Source organism: Phycodurus eques, chromosome 9 (assembly GCF_024500275.1).
Source record: "Phycodurus eques isolate BA_2022a chromosome 9, UOR_Pequ_1.1, whole genome shotgun sequence".
In the NCBI taxonomy this organism is placed as follows: Eukaryota; Metazoa; Chordata; class Actinopteri; order Syngnathiformes; family Syngnathidae; genus Phycodurus; species Phycodurus eques.
Window position 1 is genome coordinate 20,596,923 of NC_084533.1, and position 18,795 is coordinate 20,615,717.

General features: G+C 39.8%; 1 protein-coding gene across 3 annotated transcripts in view; it reads left to right on the forward strand.

Annotated features, from left to right (window-relative positions):
- The window catches only part of aff2 (AF4/FMR2 family, member 2), a 153,631-nt gene that overhangs the window by 60,615 nt on the left and 74,221 nt on the right, over positions 1 to 18,795 (forward strand). For all 3 annotated transcript variants that reach the window (XM_061686251.1, XM_061686252.1, XM_061686253.1), the window contains exons 2-4: positions 53 to 173; positions 5,532 to 6,198; positions 7,051 to 7,439. In XM_061686251.1, coding sequence (XP_061542235.1) covers positions 53 to 173; positions 5,532 to 6,198; positions 7,051 to 7,439 — 1,177 coding nt within the window. The remainder of the gene's footprint in view (positions 1 to 52; positions 174 to 5,531; positions 6,199 to 7,050; positions 7,440 to 18,795) is intronic.

The window sequence follows — 18,795 nt, forward strand, 5'->3', positions numbered from 1 at the left end:
TCGTTCTCAGTAGGCAGCACTAATGAGCTTTTTTCTCTTGGTTTCCTTTTAGCCATTTGGAGTCAGAGCGCAGTGTCTTGAAAAGGAGAGAATGGGAGAGGAGGACCCAGGAGGTCCAACAGGATGAAGATTTGTTCTCGACTGGATTCAACCTGTTTGGGGAACCTTACAAAGTAAGTAACAGTGACTGACTGGACTCTCCATCTGGTTCTGAATCACAATCACCATATTTGATTTATGTCTGGGGAAATGTTCAATAGTGATGTCAATAAAATAATAAAATGTAACACAATCATACTAGTCTAAGCGATAAATGTGCTAGAGTTTTCCAACCAGGATTAGTATGAGAGTGACCTATTTCCACTACAAAATACAGAAAAAATAATGCTAAATTTTGATTAACACTGTCAAAGTTAGGCATTTAACACTGTTATTAGTGTTAGTTTGCACTGCCCTACAACTGGACTGCATAATCGTCTTTAATATTTTGCCTACCTCAGCTATATGAGAGGGACAAAATTTATATATTATGGTGAATAAAGTATATATATGCAATAGCACTACAAATGTATCAATAAAAATTGAGCATTAATATTTTGATAAAGGCCAAAACTTTACATAGGTTTTATATTTGAGCTGATTGTATTTTAGTATAGCCTTTTATAACGCAAGCTGTGATTTTCCCCCGAGCCAATCAACATGTAATGATTTTTAAATAAATGAATAAATGACAACTATTGTAAATCTCAAACTGCTACATAATAATTTAGAAGACAGTTTTATACCAGCTGTAAAAATTTTATTGATCTTTAGATAAAGACAATTGGACATGCTTGACATCAGCTTTTCATTTGGGTGAATGGAATGATTTTACACGATCTTAACTCGTGAGAATGGGATAGTTTAGTATACCAGGATGCTCTTAAATGATTGTTTTGGGTAAGATAAAGGCGCTGATGGCCTTAAAGTCGATCATTATGGGCTAATATTTTCATTACGTTTTCCCCTTTGGCCAGCTGTTGTACCGGCAAGCATAAGGTTCTCTGCAAGAGCCTTTGAGACACTCAGAACGTGTTGAGTCATGCATTTTGATGCAGGAACAATGGGTGGTCCATGGCCACCCATTGTTCCCCGTGTATAAAATAGATTCAGGCGATTTAACTCTCATTCTCTGCAGCTAAGCACTTCACATGCTTTCTCTGCCAAGTGTGTCGACCTTGGGACAGGCTGGCTTTGAATCTTGACAGAAAGCGTGTGTGTCCGACTGTCAGAACACATAAGAAACGGAGTGGGTTCGATCCTGTTAGAAATTGCTCGCGATTCATTTGTGAGGGTGCCGCATGAGCGGTTACACTGATAATGAGAATGCCTTCAGGCTTTGATATTATATATGTTTCCAAGTCATTAGTAGTGCTAAACTCAGGTATATGATTGTTTGAGAGAATGATAAGGTGACACCAATCCCAGCACTTCAGATGAAAAGGTTAAGTGATTAAACAATAATAAGAAAGTGAGGATTAAGGATCACCTCCTCTAACCTGTCAAGATAGAACATATACATCTTCTAGTCTTGTGTGTTTAAATTAGGTGTATACAACCTCAGTTGAGCAGAAACACTTGTACAACCCTGTACAGTATTCTCCAGAAGTGGACATCATTCTAGATCTGGAGTTAGATCTTTCATACGCGGGTTACCTTAGGCAGGCAACCAGTGAGGAGAGAAGTTCAAGGAAGAAAGTTTAGGGTAAATAGATAATGTCATGCTTTAAAAACAAGAAAAAGGGAACTATTTAGCTGTTAATATTAGCTGACGCAGTACTATTTTGGAGCAAATGCAGGAGCTCAAAGGGTTGCATTCATATTTCTTTCTTTATACCTTGTCAAAAATATATATCATATTTTGCACTTTAGCATGTACCTTGTTTAAAAGCATATTCTTTTATTTTTCAATGGCACAAAAAATAAAATAAAATAACAAATCATCCATCCATCCATTTTCTGAGCCGCTTATCCTCACAAGGATCGCGGGAGTGCTGGAGCCTATCCCAGCTATCATCGGGCAGGAGGCGGGTAACACCCTGAACTGGTTGCCAGCCAATCGCAGGGCACACATAAACAAACAACCATTCGCACTCACATTCACACCTAGTGCCAATTTAGAGACTTCAATTAACCTACCATGCATGTTTTTTTGGGATGTGGGAGGAAACCAGAGTGCCCGGAGAAAACCCACGCAGACACGGGGAGAACATGCAAACTCCACAAAGGCGGGGGCGGGGATTGAACCCCAGTCCTCAGAACTGCGAGGAAGACACTCTAACCAGTCGTCCACCGTGCCGCCTAAAATAACAAATCAGATTTAAAAAAATATTTTAGACTGAATTCTAATACGATCTATCTATTATGATAATCAGGACTTGAACTTAGAATGTTATTGGACCAGAACTTTAAGAATAATAACTGAGTATCCCCTTTTTTACACCAAGTCATAATTTTATTTTTGTTACAAAAATTAAGACAAAATGCCATGAAAACTTCAGTATACACGATACCCCCAAATAAATTGGTGGAAAGCAGCAGGTCCTGTGAAGCAAATGATTATTTCATCCATCCATCCATCCGTCCATTTTCTTTACCGCTCCTCCTCACTAGGGTCACGGGCGTGCTGGAGCCCATTCCAGCTATCTTTGGGCGGGAAGCGGGAGGCGGGGTACACCCTGAACCGTGTGTGTTTGTGTCAAAAACAAAAACAAAAAAACAAAAATCCCCACTAGTAAAATGGAAATACATTTTTAATCTCACTGAAACTGTCATCATAAAACCTGTATTGACTTAAGTTGGAGGTTTTCCAAGTGTGGTACAATGAGGTTCCCTTGAGAGAACATAAATCACAATTTTGTCTTTTACTTGACACGCTTCTGTGTTTCTATTAGATCTTATGATACTTAATTAGATAAATGAACTGTTTGTAACAACTCTCAGTACGAGACCGTAGAATGTTATGTCACTGCATCAGACGCACATTGACATGAATTCAAACACATATTTTCTCTCGGACAGTTTCAGTGAAAGTTTTTGGTGCAACTCTTGGATTGTGCACATCTACCTAATGTTGTGGCCATTTAGGAGAAAATGTGATGGGCATTTTATCAGCCTTGAGGCCAAACGGCTGACTTGACCATCCACAGGGGTTTATATTTATTTGCTTCATATACCAGCCTCCCCCCATCTTCCTCCTCTATACATGCAATGCTTCGGGCACACTTTGCTACTGGGCTCTGCTGATTTATTTGTCTGGCGAAAGATTTCAGTTTTTAGTGAAGGTGTTGCTTGACAGATGCATACAATCAAAGGGCCTCCTCAATCTCACAGCCCAATCTCGCTTAGTGCATGGTGAACTTTCGAGATTTATATCTCTTCGTTATCACAAGGGATTTATAGAGAACGTTGCTTTTTCATTTTTTTCCTCCATACCTCTGCCTTAATATCAAGGGTGTCTGTCGCTGTCTGACTTTCTCATTTACTTTTTCTCCGTCAGCTATTAGCTAATCCCCTTGCTAATCCTGTTTAAGAGCGATATGTTGTTAGCAGCTATTTTTTGGGTGAGCTAGTGACTCACTCTAAAACACATACAAGAGCACATTTACACACAAACGCAGGTTCATCCCCTTCTCTGTTTTCCATTTTGCCTCTTTGTCAATGTGTTTTCTCATTCTCTTCAGTCACCAGATCTTTTATTCATGAGCTGGAGATGGAGAAGAAACAAGCTAATTTATTCGCAGCTAACTTTAGCTCACAATGGTTTGTGTAGTGCAAGAGTGTGTATCAAAAATTACATTTGTTGAGATGATTTAAATACAAATTTTAAACTTTTGTAAAAACATTTTGTGGATTGTGTGTAATATTTTATGCTCCAATAGACAAACAACCATCACCACTCACGTTTATAATTTAGTCTTCAATTAACAAAAGTGCATGTTTTTGGAATGTGGGAGGAACCTCTAGTACCTAGATAACCCAGGCTAGCATGGAGAGAACATATAAACTCCACACCAAAAGTTCCAAGCCAAAATTTGAACTCAGAACCTTTAATGTGAGGCAGACGTGCTGACCAAATCCTCCACTGTTGCTACTAGAATCTACGGTAAGGGTGCCTAGCTTTTTGTGCCAATTGAAAAATTACAAATCAATCGCAAATTACATTACATTTGTCTCATCTGAGATTATAAATCCATAGATGAGTACTTCCTCTTCCTGTATGTGGTGTCTTCTATCAGCTGTAAAGCGATTTTGTTAATTTATTAGCCTCATTTGCCTATTGATTTATTTTAAACTCACACATTTTATTTTTTGATTTGCTCCATTCATCACTTTAACTGACACAGGGTTCGCAGGGGAGATTTAAAATTTAAAGAGTTCGACAGAATTGACTTTTTGAATGTCTCACCACTGTGTGTCATTTATTGGACAATGAATTGACAAAGTAAGTGAAATAATTCACAAAATACATCACACCGTAACTGGTGTGTAGTTAAATGGTAGTTTAGTGGTCAGTGACTTTTAGCAGAGCTTAAACCTTCCATGACAGAAGTGTAATAGTAATAAGAGTAATTATCATCCAATAATGGTTCAATTGTATTCAGTTAAAGAAAATCAATGGTGGAGATAATCTTCAAGCCTGCAAGGCTTATAAAACACGTGTTGAATTCCCTGCTCTGCAATCAGACCTCTCCGTGGATCATTGTCCGTTATTACTGGATTTGATTATTGACACAAAAAAAAATGACAAACACACACAAAACACAATTCTAGTGAATTATTAAAGGGAGTACATTATGCAGTGCATTGCGCCATTTGTTGAGCAAAAAAAAAAAAAAAAGTGACACCCAAGACAGAGCCTCGTTTCTTTTTCAACTACTTTTTTGTTTTATTTTTTTATTCCTTTTTTGGCTTCCATTTCTCCATGTCCTCATACGACATAATTATCAACAGATACCATAGATGTATTCAACATGGGATTGAAAAGACACATGAAGGGATTAGGGAACAAGTACTGTACCCTTTACATCTTTGTCTTTCTTAAAAATTCTCCAGCTGATACGGCAGATGATGAAATGGTGTGGTTTCATCATTAAAGAACCTGTCAAAGACTCTTAACTATTCCGGGGAGCATCTCAGCGTGAGCACATAACATCTGAAGGAGGTTTTGGATCATAAATCAGTAGAAGCCAGACTGTCCTTCTCACGATGATTGCTTGAGAACGTGAGGTCAGGCTAATAATGATTCCTGCTCCATTAGTTTTACTGCTCCAGCCTGGACTGGACCCTCTTAAGGACGGCATGTGTTTAATTAATCATCTTGTCCGGGTGCCTGGTCAGTGGTCAACCAATTCATCTCTTCCTGTTCCTCTCTGAATGAGTAAAGAGGGCTTTTCATCACGTGATTAGAAGTAAAAGAGAAAGATGGAATCTTAATTAATACTCCTGTCTGTCACTTTTCTTTCATACTGTCTCTTCCACCTTTCTTTCAGACTAATAAAGGTGATGCATTGGCGAGTCGGGTCCAGAACACGCTTGGCTCCTATGAAGAAATGAAAGACCTGTTAACCAGCCATTCAAACCAGAGCCACTTAGTGGGAATCCCCAAAGGCAGCAGTGCCAACAACAACACCATGCAAACAGCAACCACTTCAGCAGACGAGAGAGCCACGATGGAGTCCCAGCTTTTCAATGAGACCCTGAATGGAGGCCCAGGAGTGGAGGGGGGAGGAGTGGAAGGAGGTGGGGGGAAAAAGATTGCAAATGCGTCCTTGGCATCCTCAAATTCCATGCAACCTCCTGCATCAACAACAACGTCATCGAGTGTGCAGACATTGCCACATCAGAATTCCAAAAAGTCCAGGAGCTCCACAGAGAGGGCAAAAGGAGGCCATACACAGAGCACCCCGGCAACAGGCCTCCATCTGGGGTTGGAGCAAGGCCAAGGTCAGGCTCCAGGAGCTGCAAATGAAAGGGGGAAAGTGTCGATGTTTGAAGAACAGCAACTCCAAAGGCATGATGATCTTTTCAGCTCACTGAAAGATGAATTAGGTCTGAAAAGAGATTTTAGCCCTTCTTCTTCATCTTCATCCTCCTCTTCCTCCACCTCCTCTGGGAGACGACATTCTTCACACCCCACAAAAACTCTTCCTCTCTTAGGTAAGTCTGACAGTAGTTTACCCCCCCCCCCCCCTCTCCCACCCCACCACCACCTGTAATCCAAACCTTATAATATTCAGAGTTTACAAATTTTATCAGCAACCTAACTCAGGAAATAAGAAAATAACAAGAAATAACCAACTACACAACATTGTAGTTGAGGTGTCACCATAATAATCATTGACATAAGTAACAACCAATGGTAGTGCAGTCCGATGGTGCAAAGATGAAACAGAAATGAAGAATACATGCTGACTGAGGTAATGATGTATTTTGTAGCTCCCTAAGAGTGGAGCTGTCAAGACTGCCGTTGTTTTGTTTTTAAAGTGCTCTATTAAGTTGAGTTGAGGTTACAGATTATATGTGGTCTTTCAACAATGTTTGGACTAGTTTGACATTTTGGGAAATCTTGCAATACCTATTCCCATATCTTCTTTGAAGTTCAAAGAGGGGTTGGTAGAACCCTCTATTAAGTTGCAATACCAGTTTGATTGTACATCTTAGCCTGAAGACTGAAACAAGGCGAAAGCCACAAGCTCGGCACTGTCAAATCTTCCCAAAATGTTTCTGCCACTGAACATTTCTCGAGAATTTGTCATGTGTTCAAATTCTTGAGAGAGCACTTTGTCTTCTTTAGTTTCTAAGTGTTGTGGGCAACATGAGTGGATGAAGAAAAACAATTACTCTGTGCTATTACTCACAAATATTTGTGTTCAATCATTAATTATTAAATTTCGATACAATCCTTCGGCTGTATGATTCGATTTAGAAAGCACAGAATATCTCAATATTCTCCAAGAACTGGGGTTGTTTTGGTCATATTTTTGTTTTGTCTTTCTTACTCACTCACAGATAGTGGAAATTATCGATCTTCTACCATGGAGGCAGGTCATTGCAAGTCGTCAGGCTCCCCACTAGAAATTGAACCAAGCTCTCACCTCTCCTCATCCTCGTCCCCGCTGGCTTCCACATCACTTTTGTCAACACCTGTACCTGGTCTAACCACTCCCACATCTACATTCCCACTTGGTGGCCTATCAGGGAAGCCGATTGCAGTGCAGCAGAAGCCAACAGCCTATGTTCGCCCAATGGATGGCCAGGACCAGGCACCCATTGACTCTCCTCAATTAAAACCACTTCTGGTGGCCCCAGAGGGGTTCAACTGTGCTCAAACGTATGGTGGAAACTCTGGGAACATGAAGAATAAACTGCCAAAACTGAGTCTGAGCCACACTGCGGAGGTAAGTCAATCACAGAATGGATATACTGAACCGAATTTTGGAACAGTAACTGGGAAATCAGTGGCTACATGACCAATGGCCTTTGTTTTATTATGCTTTTATATCAATGATAGTCTGGTGGATACTAATGAATGAATGTCAACCTTCTCAAAAATGTGTTTTGTTAGCAGTTTTATTAGTAATTGGACATATCCTCAGACAATAGTTTATGGTAAAAAAATATATATATATATTGTGATAACTGTTATTGATGTGATTCCTATGAGTAAACAGTGTCTGGGGACTCTGAGGTGGGCTCTCCTGTCTCTGGGGTTGAGGTCACCGAGGTGGTTAAAAATCTCCTCAGTGGCAGGGCCCGGGGGTGGATGCGATCCGCCTGGAGTTCCTGAAGGCTCTGGATGTTGTGAGGCTGTCTTGCTGACACACATGTGCAACATTGCGTGGACATTGGGGAAAGTTCCTCTTAACTGGCAGACTGGGGTGGTGGTCCCCCTTTTTAAGAAGGGGGACCGGAGGGTATGTTCCAACTACAGGGGGATCACACTCCTCAGCCTCCCTGGTAAGGTCTATTTGGGTGTTCTAGAGAGGAGGGTCCATCGGAAAGTAGAATTTCAGATTCAGGAGGAGCAGTCTGGTTTTTCTCCTGGCAGTGGAGCAGTAGACTAGTTCTACACCCTCAGCACGGTCCTTGAGGGTGCATGGGACACCACCAAACAAAAATACTGAAATAGTGATGCTCTCAAATTGACTTACTCACAATGAATGATTGGGCTGTTTAGTTGAACACAAAGACGATATGCTCACAGGAAGCCATGACTTAAGGCCTTTTCGCACCTCACTTGGCAATATGAATGCCGCCCTCGACTTTCCCATTCATTGTGTATGTGCCAGCGCTGTTTGCCATCTCGTGGCAATGCAGCGGGCATTGACGAAAACACGCTTAGTCTCCTATTTCATGCAGGTAGCCAAGAACATTCCCTTAGCCGAGATGACAATAGTTTTGTTATTAATTACTTTACTTGATGTTCAGTATAATATTTATGAAAAATAAATAGAACTATTTAGGATGGATCTGGGGTGTTTCTCAAGTTGAGGAAAGTCATTTCATGGCGAGTCTGTCTCTTTATTCCAATAAGACCAATCTTGGTCAAACAGATACTACTTTTTTTCCAAAAAAGAGAGCAGATTCATTTATTTAAAAAAAAAAACTCCTCCAGTCAGATGACCATACTTAGAGAGTTTTGCTAAACAATATCTGCTAATCAATGATTTCCTCAAAGTGCATTCTCCTCCCTGGAGATACTCCCATGCTTAAGTTCAGCAGTAAAACTAGCAGCTCATAAGTCATGCAGGTCTTGTTCTTGTTCAAATTGAGTTGTACTTCTGGTACTTATACGTGGCGGGTACAGATTGAATATAATAGGACACAATTGTATTGTCAAATAAATTGGACCATACCAAACTCCTTCCAATCTGCTCTCTCTGACTCTCTTACTTCAGCATGCTCTCCATCTTTATCTCCCTCACTTGCCTTTTCAAAACAGCATGAAACATCCAGCTCTGTGCTGTGTGTGTGTGTGTGTGTGTGTGTGTGTGTGTGTGTTTGTATGCATGTGTGTGTGCTTGTGTACTATGTGACAGAAGAGTAGTCGTCCCTATCGAACGTACCAGCTGTTCCCTTGCTTTGATGGAGCTGGTGTGTGCATGCGTTGCTTTCTAAATGAGCCCGAGATGGTGCTTGGAGCATATGGCACTGAGAAGTAGATAGCCAGTCTGATGTGGGGAGACAGAGGACTTAAAATATACTTTATTCTCGAGACTTTCCCATAGAGGAGTATAATGACAACAACTGGAACCAATCAAATACAAGATGCTTCTTTTACAGTTTTTCACCCACATCCACGCATGCTGTTAACAACTTTTACATTTCTCTCCATCCATCCATTTTCTGAGCCGCTTCTCCTCACTGAGGTCGCGGGCGTGCTGGAGCCTATCCCAGCTGTCATCGGGCAGGAGGCGGGGTACACCCTGAACTGGTTGCCAGCCAATCGCAGGGCACATAGAAACAAACAACCATCCGCACTCACATTTACACCTACGGGCAATTTAGAGTCTCCAATTAATGGAAGAGGAGGATGAAGATGAAGAAGAAGGGCTAAAATCTCTTTTCAGACCTAATTCATCTTTCAGTGAGCTGAAAAGCTCATCATGCCTTTGGAGTTGCTGTTCTTCAAACATCCAATTTTTGGGATGTGGGAGGAAAACCGGAGAAAACCCACGCAGGCACGGGGAGACCATGCAAACTCCACACAGGCGGGGCTGGGGATTGAACCCGAGCCCTCAGAACTGTGAGGCTGACGCTCTAACCAGTCGGCCACCGTGCCGCCATTTCTCTGCATTAAAAGAAAAAAAATGATTTTAGGAGACAAACCCTAACCATGGCAACATTGTGATCAAAGGTTCAAAGGCTGAATATTTGTAGTTGTTGTTTTCCCAAGAAACATTGATGCACCGACAGGAAATTTCTTGTCGTGTTATATTTTTTAATAAAAATTGAATCCATTTTTTTTTTCATTGTGACTAAAAAAAACAATGGTTGAACCTTGGTATATTACTATAAATACAACTTTGGCAAACATTTCTTTCATGGAAGTTTTATCTGGTGATGGTGGTTTTAATACAGGTCGGCAGACATCGACAGTTGCTTTCAACACAAAGGGATGTGGCTCGTATAGTATTTCCTATTGTGTAGATCAATTTGTCACAGTGTGACTTTTTTATTCACATATACACATTTATGTAAACATCTGTTCATTTACCTTCACATTATGAGAAGCTGTTTGTCAATTCACACTTTGACACAATATAAACATCTATTTATCCATTCATATACACACATATTGCAAACGTCTATCTCAGGGAGAAACAATTACTTCGGTCCAGACTTTGACAACTTCAAACTTCAAACATAAGCACCAACACCAGCCGCGTGAGCACATTCAACAAAACAACCCCTAAGGACTACAAGTACAGACTAGTAAATCACCGTCATTGATTTTGCATGTAACAGTTTTCAAATTAGTTCAGCTGCGTTGAAATAGTTTAAGATACTCAATATTGGTCTTACAGCACAGAACGTGTATGTGTGTGTGTGTGCGTGTCTGTGTGTGTGCGCGTGTGTGTGTGTGCGCGCATGTGCATGTAAGCCTTTAAACTGCTGTGGAAGCTTTCTGTTAGCAGTATGGAATTATCGATTTGTGCCTTTTACTCCCAGAGGTGTGTGCGCGTGCGTATCTGTGCGTGCACACTTGCATATGTGAGTATAAGCGAGGGAAGACTAATAACATTCTTGATACTTTTGTCACACGGTTACAGTAGACTTAAATCTACTCCCAGATAAACCTACTATCAGACACATACATACAATACACATACGTGCGCGCACACGTGCACGCAGACATGCACACACACACACACACCCACATGCACGCATACATTTGGTCAACAACATGAGCCGCTGCATGGAATTAGAATCTGAATATGCTTAGAACGTTCATGGTATAGTATAATTCCATAGTACAATATTTAATATGCTGTTAACAAGTAAAACAGTAGTCATGTAAATGATGTACAAGAAAATACATTTTATTAGTATAATAAATCCAGGTGGACATTTTGATGACTGAGGTTGAATGAAACGTCCTTGCTACTTGGTTATATCAATTAGCAGAAATGATATACCCTTATTCAAAGTTCAAATATAGTCATGTACGGTCGGGAATTAAACAGTAAATGATACTGTGACTCACAGTATTACTGGATATACCATCAATAAAAATTGTATGAATCTACTGTATATACAATTTAGTAGTACACTGTGTGGCAATAATAGCTTGTCTATTTTCTATTCTATTTAAGGTAAACGTGTAAGCACACAGAAGGCCACTTATTCCTCCAGAAGGCACAGAGCAACATAATGTTCATGGTAGTCAATTTTGCATCCGCCTGGTGAATATAAGACCTGATTTGGTTTCCACCATCTCCTGAGGGAAATATCTGGATTTAATTGCTCTGCTTTCCTCAGCGGCTAGCTGCTAACACAGTCTTCCATGTGAGGCTGATGGGAGCAGGAGGCAAACAAAGCGTGAAGAAACGATTGTTAATTTGAATCAATGAGCTGAAAGATCTAAAAATACTACTGAAAGTTAGAGGAGGTATTCTGTCAAGTTGTTGCTCTATACAAAAGAGTACAGATTACAACTGTCACGTTAAGTAAAATGATTTATTATGGATATGTACGTGTTGACTAATGCTTATTGTAGACTGTGTTAACACTAGTAAATACATTGTGTTAACACTAGTAATGTTCACACAATAGTAATGGTTAGTAAACAAAATGAAAATTTTTGGCCTCCTGTCGTTTCTTCCGAGGGAACATTAAATTTCTTTTTTTTTCCAGCATGCTCCCATGGCTGCAGAAGTAGGCTACAAACATTTACACCTGTTGTGTCTCGCTGCTGATGTGCTGTGTGCGTCAACCTAACGTCATGGTTCTATTGACGCCACATGATTGGTTCAGCACGAAGCAACTTGCATTATTATTGGCTATTTGTATTGTCTGTCAAAACATGGACGAATGCACTCTATCTACGTCTATTGATCGTGGATTTATCAAGGAAAAGGTATTTTGAGATATTCATCTTTATGATTTAATTATCGCCCAGTCCTAGTTGAGACATATTTTGGCAGACCATTGTAGCCACCAAACAGCGAGACGGAAACACCCTCAGAGGACGCCATTTCGTAGTTGGTTGCCACACCAAGCTTTATCCAGAGAAATGCTTGTATCATCACAGCACCCACTTTCGGCCGTCTTGTTTCAGCCAAAAATCGAAAATGTACTTTTGGGCCATTTCGGCTGAAAATATTTGGTGGCCAAAAATTCGGCATATCATTAGCTAACACACAAAGAAAAGTATTTAATTATTTTTGTTATTTAAAACTTTAATTTGCAAAGCGTAACCTTGGCTAAGGCTTAAACATTTATGTTTGAACTTGCACTTGAAAATGAAACTTGGTCTGAAATGACATGTTCTTATCACACATGGCAACTTTAGTTAAAACCAGAGACAAGACATTATTTGGGATTTTAGAACATTTTTTAGATTTTTAGATTTTAATGTTATTTGAATGGCATCATCCTTGAATAACCTTAAATAATACTATTAAATGTTTTAAAATCCTGTTAAGATAGTACGAAACTGCACAGATGAATACATCTTGTCGGCCTAGGTTATTAAAATACCTTCCAAATAATTATTCTCATCATTAATTTCAAATTAGCAAAGAAAGGCAATATCTCTTAAACCAGGAGAGATGAAAGAGGCTGTCAAATACATTATTGAAGCTTCAGTGAAACACTTAATGTGAAATCACTGCTCTGTTAGTGACATTTGTCTGAAATACACAGGTAAACAACACTCAAGCATATTTAGACCTATGAACGAAGCGGCAAGAAGGTAAACTCTGAGCTGACAGGTGACATTTTCCAACAGTGCTGTGACAGGTTTCATTTCAAAGTAGTTCAAAGAATAGAGCTGATGTAATTTCACACTGATTTGAAAACCCACTGTGGCATTTCTGTCGGTCATGTGTAAACGCACACACGCCGCCTCACCACTAATGTAGCGGTAAATAAGAAGCAGGATGGACTAAGACCTCCAGTCAGTAATCAGCATAAGGCTACGCCAACAAAATATATTCTGCTCACAGAGAAGGCTTCCATTTATGCCTTTTTGAATGAAAAAGCCGTCATATGACACTTGAGTGTGATAAAAGAAAATGGACTCTGATAAAGACTGACGTGTAATAACAGCTTGGTTAAGTCTTCATCATGTCAATGTCTTTGTTTATTTACCCTTTACTTTCAGTTCTATGCTATTTCCAGAAGATGCCTTTTGGCCTAATAATTGTTTCTATTCAATGTTTGGGCCTAACACCCCCCCCCCCCCCCCCCCCCCCCCCCCACCCGCCACCCCCAAACACACACGCACACGCACACACATGACAGACAATATTAGTAGAAATTGTTGTATAAAGTGGGAAGGCGGGATGTAAAGAGAAACACAAGTTCTGAAATCATGACATGTACTGTACGTTGAAGGGGAAATCCAGTCCAAGGCATGTTTTATTACTTGTTATCTTTGGTGGTTTTTTGGCGGCAAGCAATTTCATTTGCAACCGAAAAGATCAATTGATAGCAGTTGAAAGAATGCAAGTCAAGATGTAATCTCGAAGGGAAATCAATTATTGCATTACGCGTTGTAAAAGAAATGGACATTATGAACAACTGGAGGAAATGTCATTGAGACGCGTTGATAATGTTAAGCAACAGTATTAGGGATTAGAAAGGATTAAATTCAGGATTAGAAATGAAATATCCTTTAAAAAACATATTTACACACTTTGGGCCCTATTTTCGCCAGGAGCGGGTAAGACCGGTGTTGGTAATTTCCTAGACCAGTGCAGCCCAGTGGATTTACAGAATGGCAGGCTGCACTACTGTGTGTCTTTACAGCGGACTTCATTCGCCGCTAATAAAGCAGCTCCTCTCATTCCCTTTAAATGTGGCGCAACTGACAGTCTCAAAGAAGACATTGTCACCATTATCTTTGTGGAAGAGGACGATGCGTAATCGGAGTGATCCCTGCGTGAGTGGAGGCCATGATGTGGCAACAGACAATGTGAGCGGGTACCCTTATTAAATAATAGTTTAAATAGTTAGCTGGTGATAACTGCTGGTGACTTAAATATGTCTAGGGACCTTAGTTATCTGTCTGCCTGTGCGCCGATCAAATTCACCAAAATCGCGTTAGACCTAAGGTCTACCTTGTGATCTGAGCAGGCATAAGTTTAGATTGACTTTCGGCCACCAAATTGTCACTTGACACACCCTCGCCTGCCGGAACGCCCATATTGGCGCTGACCGGTCCGCCAAATTGACTAACACGCGTAGTGAGCCTTGGGCTTGCACGAAAATCAGAATCAAAATTGTGCCCTGCCACAGATCCGCTCTCTTCGAAAATAGAGCCCTGTAAATTAAAATATGGTTTTATTTATTAACTATAAAGTAAATAATGCAACTCAGATTCAATAGTTAGAGTGCTGCTTTCTAAGTAAACTGAGCCTTCAGATCCAGCCTGTGATGCAAAGCAATGTGAAATATTCTTAAAGTGGCATAAACTTTATAAATTTTCATAAAATGTAACTTCTTAATTACTGTCTTCTTGAAAACAAATATTTCCATTGTTTTACCAAGCACATTGCGGCAGCAACTTATATCATCCTGGTCTGATTTATTGACAGATGATTATTTTCCTTCATTAAAATGATTACGCTGTGGCTTGTAGCAGCAGTGATGAAACTGCAGATGTTAGATTTTGGTCTCCGTAACAGTCTGCTGGTCTGTGATCAATATTTTTATGTTAGCGGTGGATCAAATGAGTTTGTGTAATGTGAAAGAGGTCACTTTAAGAGGCCAGCCTACTGAGAGATATCAGCCACACTCTGCAGCTCTACAGAATGTTTTATCATGTGCCAGCTGACTGTTCTGTGGGCTTCAACTTTACTGTTTTAATTCACTCCCGCCGCTCTTATCTTTGAAAAGCTCAGATAAACTTGCTGTGTGCTCTTAAAACCTTCACCAGCCAGGCTGCAGCTCTTCCTGTCCACCTAGCTCATAATTCCTTTTAAGTGGCGACTGTGTTATTAGCAACAGGAAACTATCTTTCTCTCCCAAACTACTAACTTTCTCTCCCAAAACATAATGCAATCAGTTATAATGGCATTAATTATCCAATAACAAAAGTAATTTAATGCAAGATTCTACATAAATAAATGTAATGATAATACAGCATCAATTCTTTCCCAAATAAACCAACCCGTCTATATATATATATAGCTGTAAAGATTTTAAATGTGTGGCTAGGGGTTAAATAATTAAGTCCATGTGAGTGTGTGGAAGAAGAGCTTTGAGGTTTCATAATGTGTGTGAAATTCATGGTGTCAGTCAAAAATGTTTTGTCAACTCATGAATTATAGTCAGAGATCTATGGCATGAAATACCCCATTTATAGAAGTCAACAAATGTTTAAGTCATTTGTATTAAGATACTGCCAATTCACTAAAAAAGTTATCTCAAGGCACTTTATATACAGAACAAGGAAAACGCCCTCTGTAAGAAAGAGAACTTAAACAGACCATTTTTACTATTCATTACTATAACAACACAAATGGATAGTCAACAAAACGTATGGAGAACCCTGATTATGAAATTAATGTATTTTGAGATGCCTTCACTGAATAGTCGCGGCATCGTGACAGCAGGGGAATATTGAGGACAGGCTATTCTCTCACTTGCAGCAGTGTCTGCCAATGCAGCAAACAGCTGGGCTCATTTGCATAATTCCCCTCAGGCTGTCAAGTCACGACCAAGACATACATAAAAATACACGCACACACGTGAAATGATTCATTATATCGCCATTTACCTGTATATGGGCACCACAGCTGTATATCATCTGGATTTAAAAAAATATATTTTTTTTGTCTATGCTTCATAATGTGTATACTAAAACATGGATTTTTGTTATGGCAAACAAATAATGCAGTTCAGTGAATGGAATCCTCAGTGGGTCCTTGCAGGCCATTGACAATGTGTAAAAGTTGCATATTCAAATATAAACAGCTCATACAACATAAACTGGCGAGGCTGCTCCTTCAGTATAACAACACAGTTGTATTGTGTCATGTATTGTAGAGATGCACAAGCAGCAAGAATGGAGACAGCATGTCTCATTTTATTTCTGTTTCCTTGACACACAAGGGGGGTACATGACAGCAGTTATTTAGCATACTGTACGCTGTGTGACTGACTAACTGTTTAACTTGGGGATTACCATTATAGCAGTGGATTATCTGCAATGATCAGCATTGATTTTTGCCTTCACTGAGAGTCTGAAGGTGTGTATTATTGGCCCTCAGAGAGCTCTCATCTCAACTAAAACTCCATTTCACATCCTTTGGTTTGTAGGCTGCTCAGATAAAGCGACTGTTATCGCAGTGCTGAATAAGAGGTCGCTGGTTCGAGGAGAGGCAGGGCCGAGCACTCGACACACTGCAGCTCCGGGTGATGGTGGTCTAGCGGTCAGAGCAGTAATTTTTACACTTTCACTACAGGTCTCCTGCAGCTCAATATATCTGAAGAGAGGAAGCAATCTACATCATAATGTAAATCTAATGTTCTGTATATTATTGTTTTTGATGAATGACAGTATGTAAACATCAGCCCAAAATGTGGCCTTTTTTGATGCAATATATAACCTCATATTTCATATCAGAGTAAGATGCTGGACTGTAAATAAGTGATGAAAGTTTTGAAATTTGTGTTAAAAATTGCAGTTATATATAGTAGGAGGTGACACAGTTGGAGATTCAAAAGTCTTCTTTTCGGAATTATACACATTGAAAGACAAAACCTTGTGGAACTTTATATTTCTGTTCATTTGTCCACTTGCTTGTAAATTAGAAGGCTACTTCCTTGCAGATGATGTAAGTAAGTCTCTGGAGACCTTCACCAGGAAACGTAGGGTCAGTGTGGGAGTGTGAGGCGCACACTATCCCAATCTGGAGGATTGTGCTCAGTCTTAGCCTTTGGGCCAAGTATAAGGGTTAAATTGTGTCCTCCAACCTCATTTTATGTGGATGGATCAACATTGTGCACATATTGTGCCCCACGTGGGATTGAAATCGAAGCCTGTGAGAGCTCACTTCTTAGCATACAAATTTGTAGGTTTCAGACTTTTTGCATCGTGTTTCCCCATACACATCCTTGTAGTTTTCCAATGATTTACTCTATGGTTGACCTAATTTTTAGTTTTATATTTTCTCTTTTTGATTAAACTTTATAACAATGGCGCATCAATCAAATTGCTGATAACTAATTTATGTTATGATAGATTACGCACTTTGAATCTATTACTGTCAATTCCCTTGGATATTAAGGTAGTAAAACATCATATTTGATAATCTTGACTGGTCAAATATGATACATTACAAGGCGACTTCATTCGAGACAATAAAACCTAGACCAAACGGCTAATAAAATATCAGACTATTTCATAACAGCTTATGTCTGGTGCCCATAAAAAGATGGTTATAAAATTTTTATTGCGCTTGGCATTACAGGACAATTCATGGAGAACCCCTACTACTAGTTCTTTCATATTATTCATTAGGTTCTGATACAGACCAGTGGCTGCTCCTGATTTTGTGTGCGTGGTAGGGCCTCTTAAAAAATATGCCCCGCTGGACTCGGCGTTGCCAGTTTGCCAATCAGAGCATAGCTGTGATATGCAAATCACGCACACACACACGCACACACCCACACACACAACATGGAAAAAAGCACACACACATGCACACAGTGGGAGAAGGAGTGTTTTGATCTAGCAGGGCTATTACAGACATTTTAAAATCCTATGAATATAAAAAAGAGAGAGGGGAGAAGGAGTGAATTTAAAAAAGGGAGATGAGATAGATAGTTAGAGGAGAGGAGAAGGGAGTGAATAATAAAGACAACAGTCTATTGTTTTACTCTTGTAATGACTACACGGAATACAGTAACGTGGAAGGCAGTATGACTGGATATCTTCAAATTCAATTGAATGTGTGCTTTCATATGATGTGATTACTTCATATTATGTTTCATCTCAGTGTCATATGATGCATGCTGCTGCCTTTCATGAAAACGGTGTGGGTTTGATTCCCTACCAGTACTGCCAACACCATGCCACTGAAGCTGTAGTGCTAGTTCCACGCCCGATTAATTTGGCGTAAAACCTGTGCCAGACAAACCATGCGAGTGACTGGATATGGTATCCCCTGAAGAGAGGTCCCGAAAGTCAACTACTACCGCTACATATTGACATTGTTTTGCAAGAGGGTGACATCCTGTATGTTCTCATGTTAAAAAGCGAGGCATTGTGTCATTGTGTATCTATTACATTTTAGAAACAAAAATTAAATTGGCTCTCCCTAACAAATTAGTATCAAATTAGTATTAGTGTCAAGAAATTGTTTCATCTAATATCTTAATTCCCAATACAATATACAATACATAATGTGACTTGTTATCCTTTAATAAACATCCCCCAACCTTCCAAAAATTGAGGTTTAGTTTGAGGACACCCTAAGAGAAAAGTAGAGGCAGCTAATGGGGTGATTAAGAGGGAGGGGGTTGTTTTTGAGAAAATACTTGGATGCTTGTTGGATCATTTTCTCTTTTTAGGAGCTTACC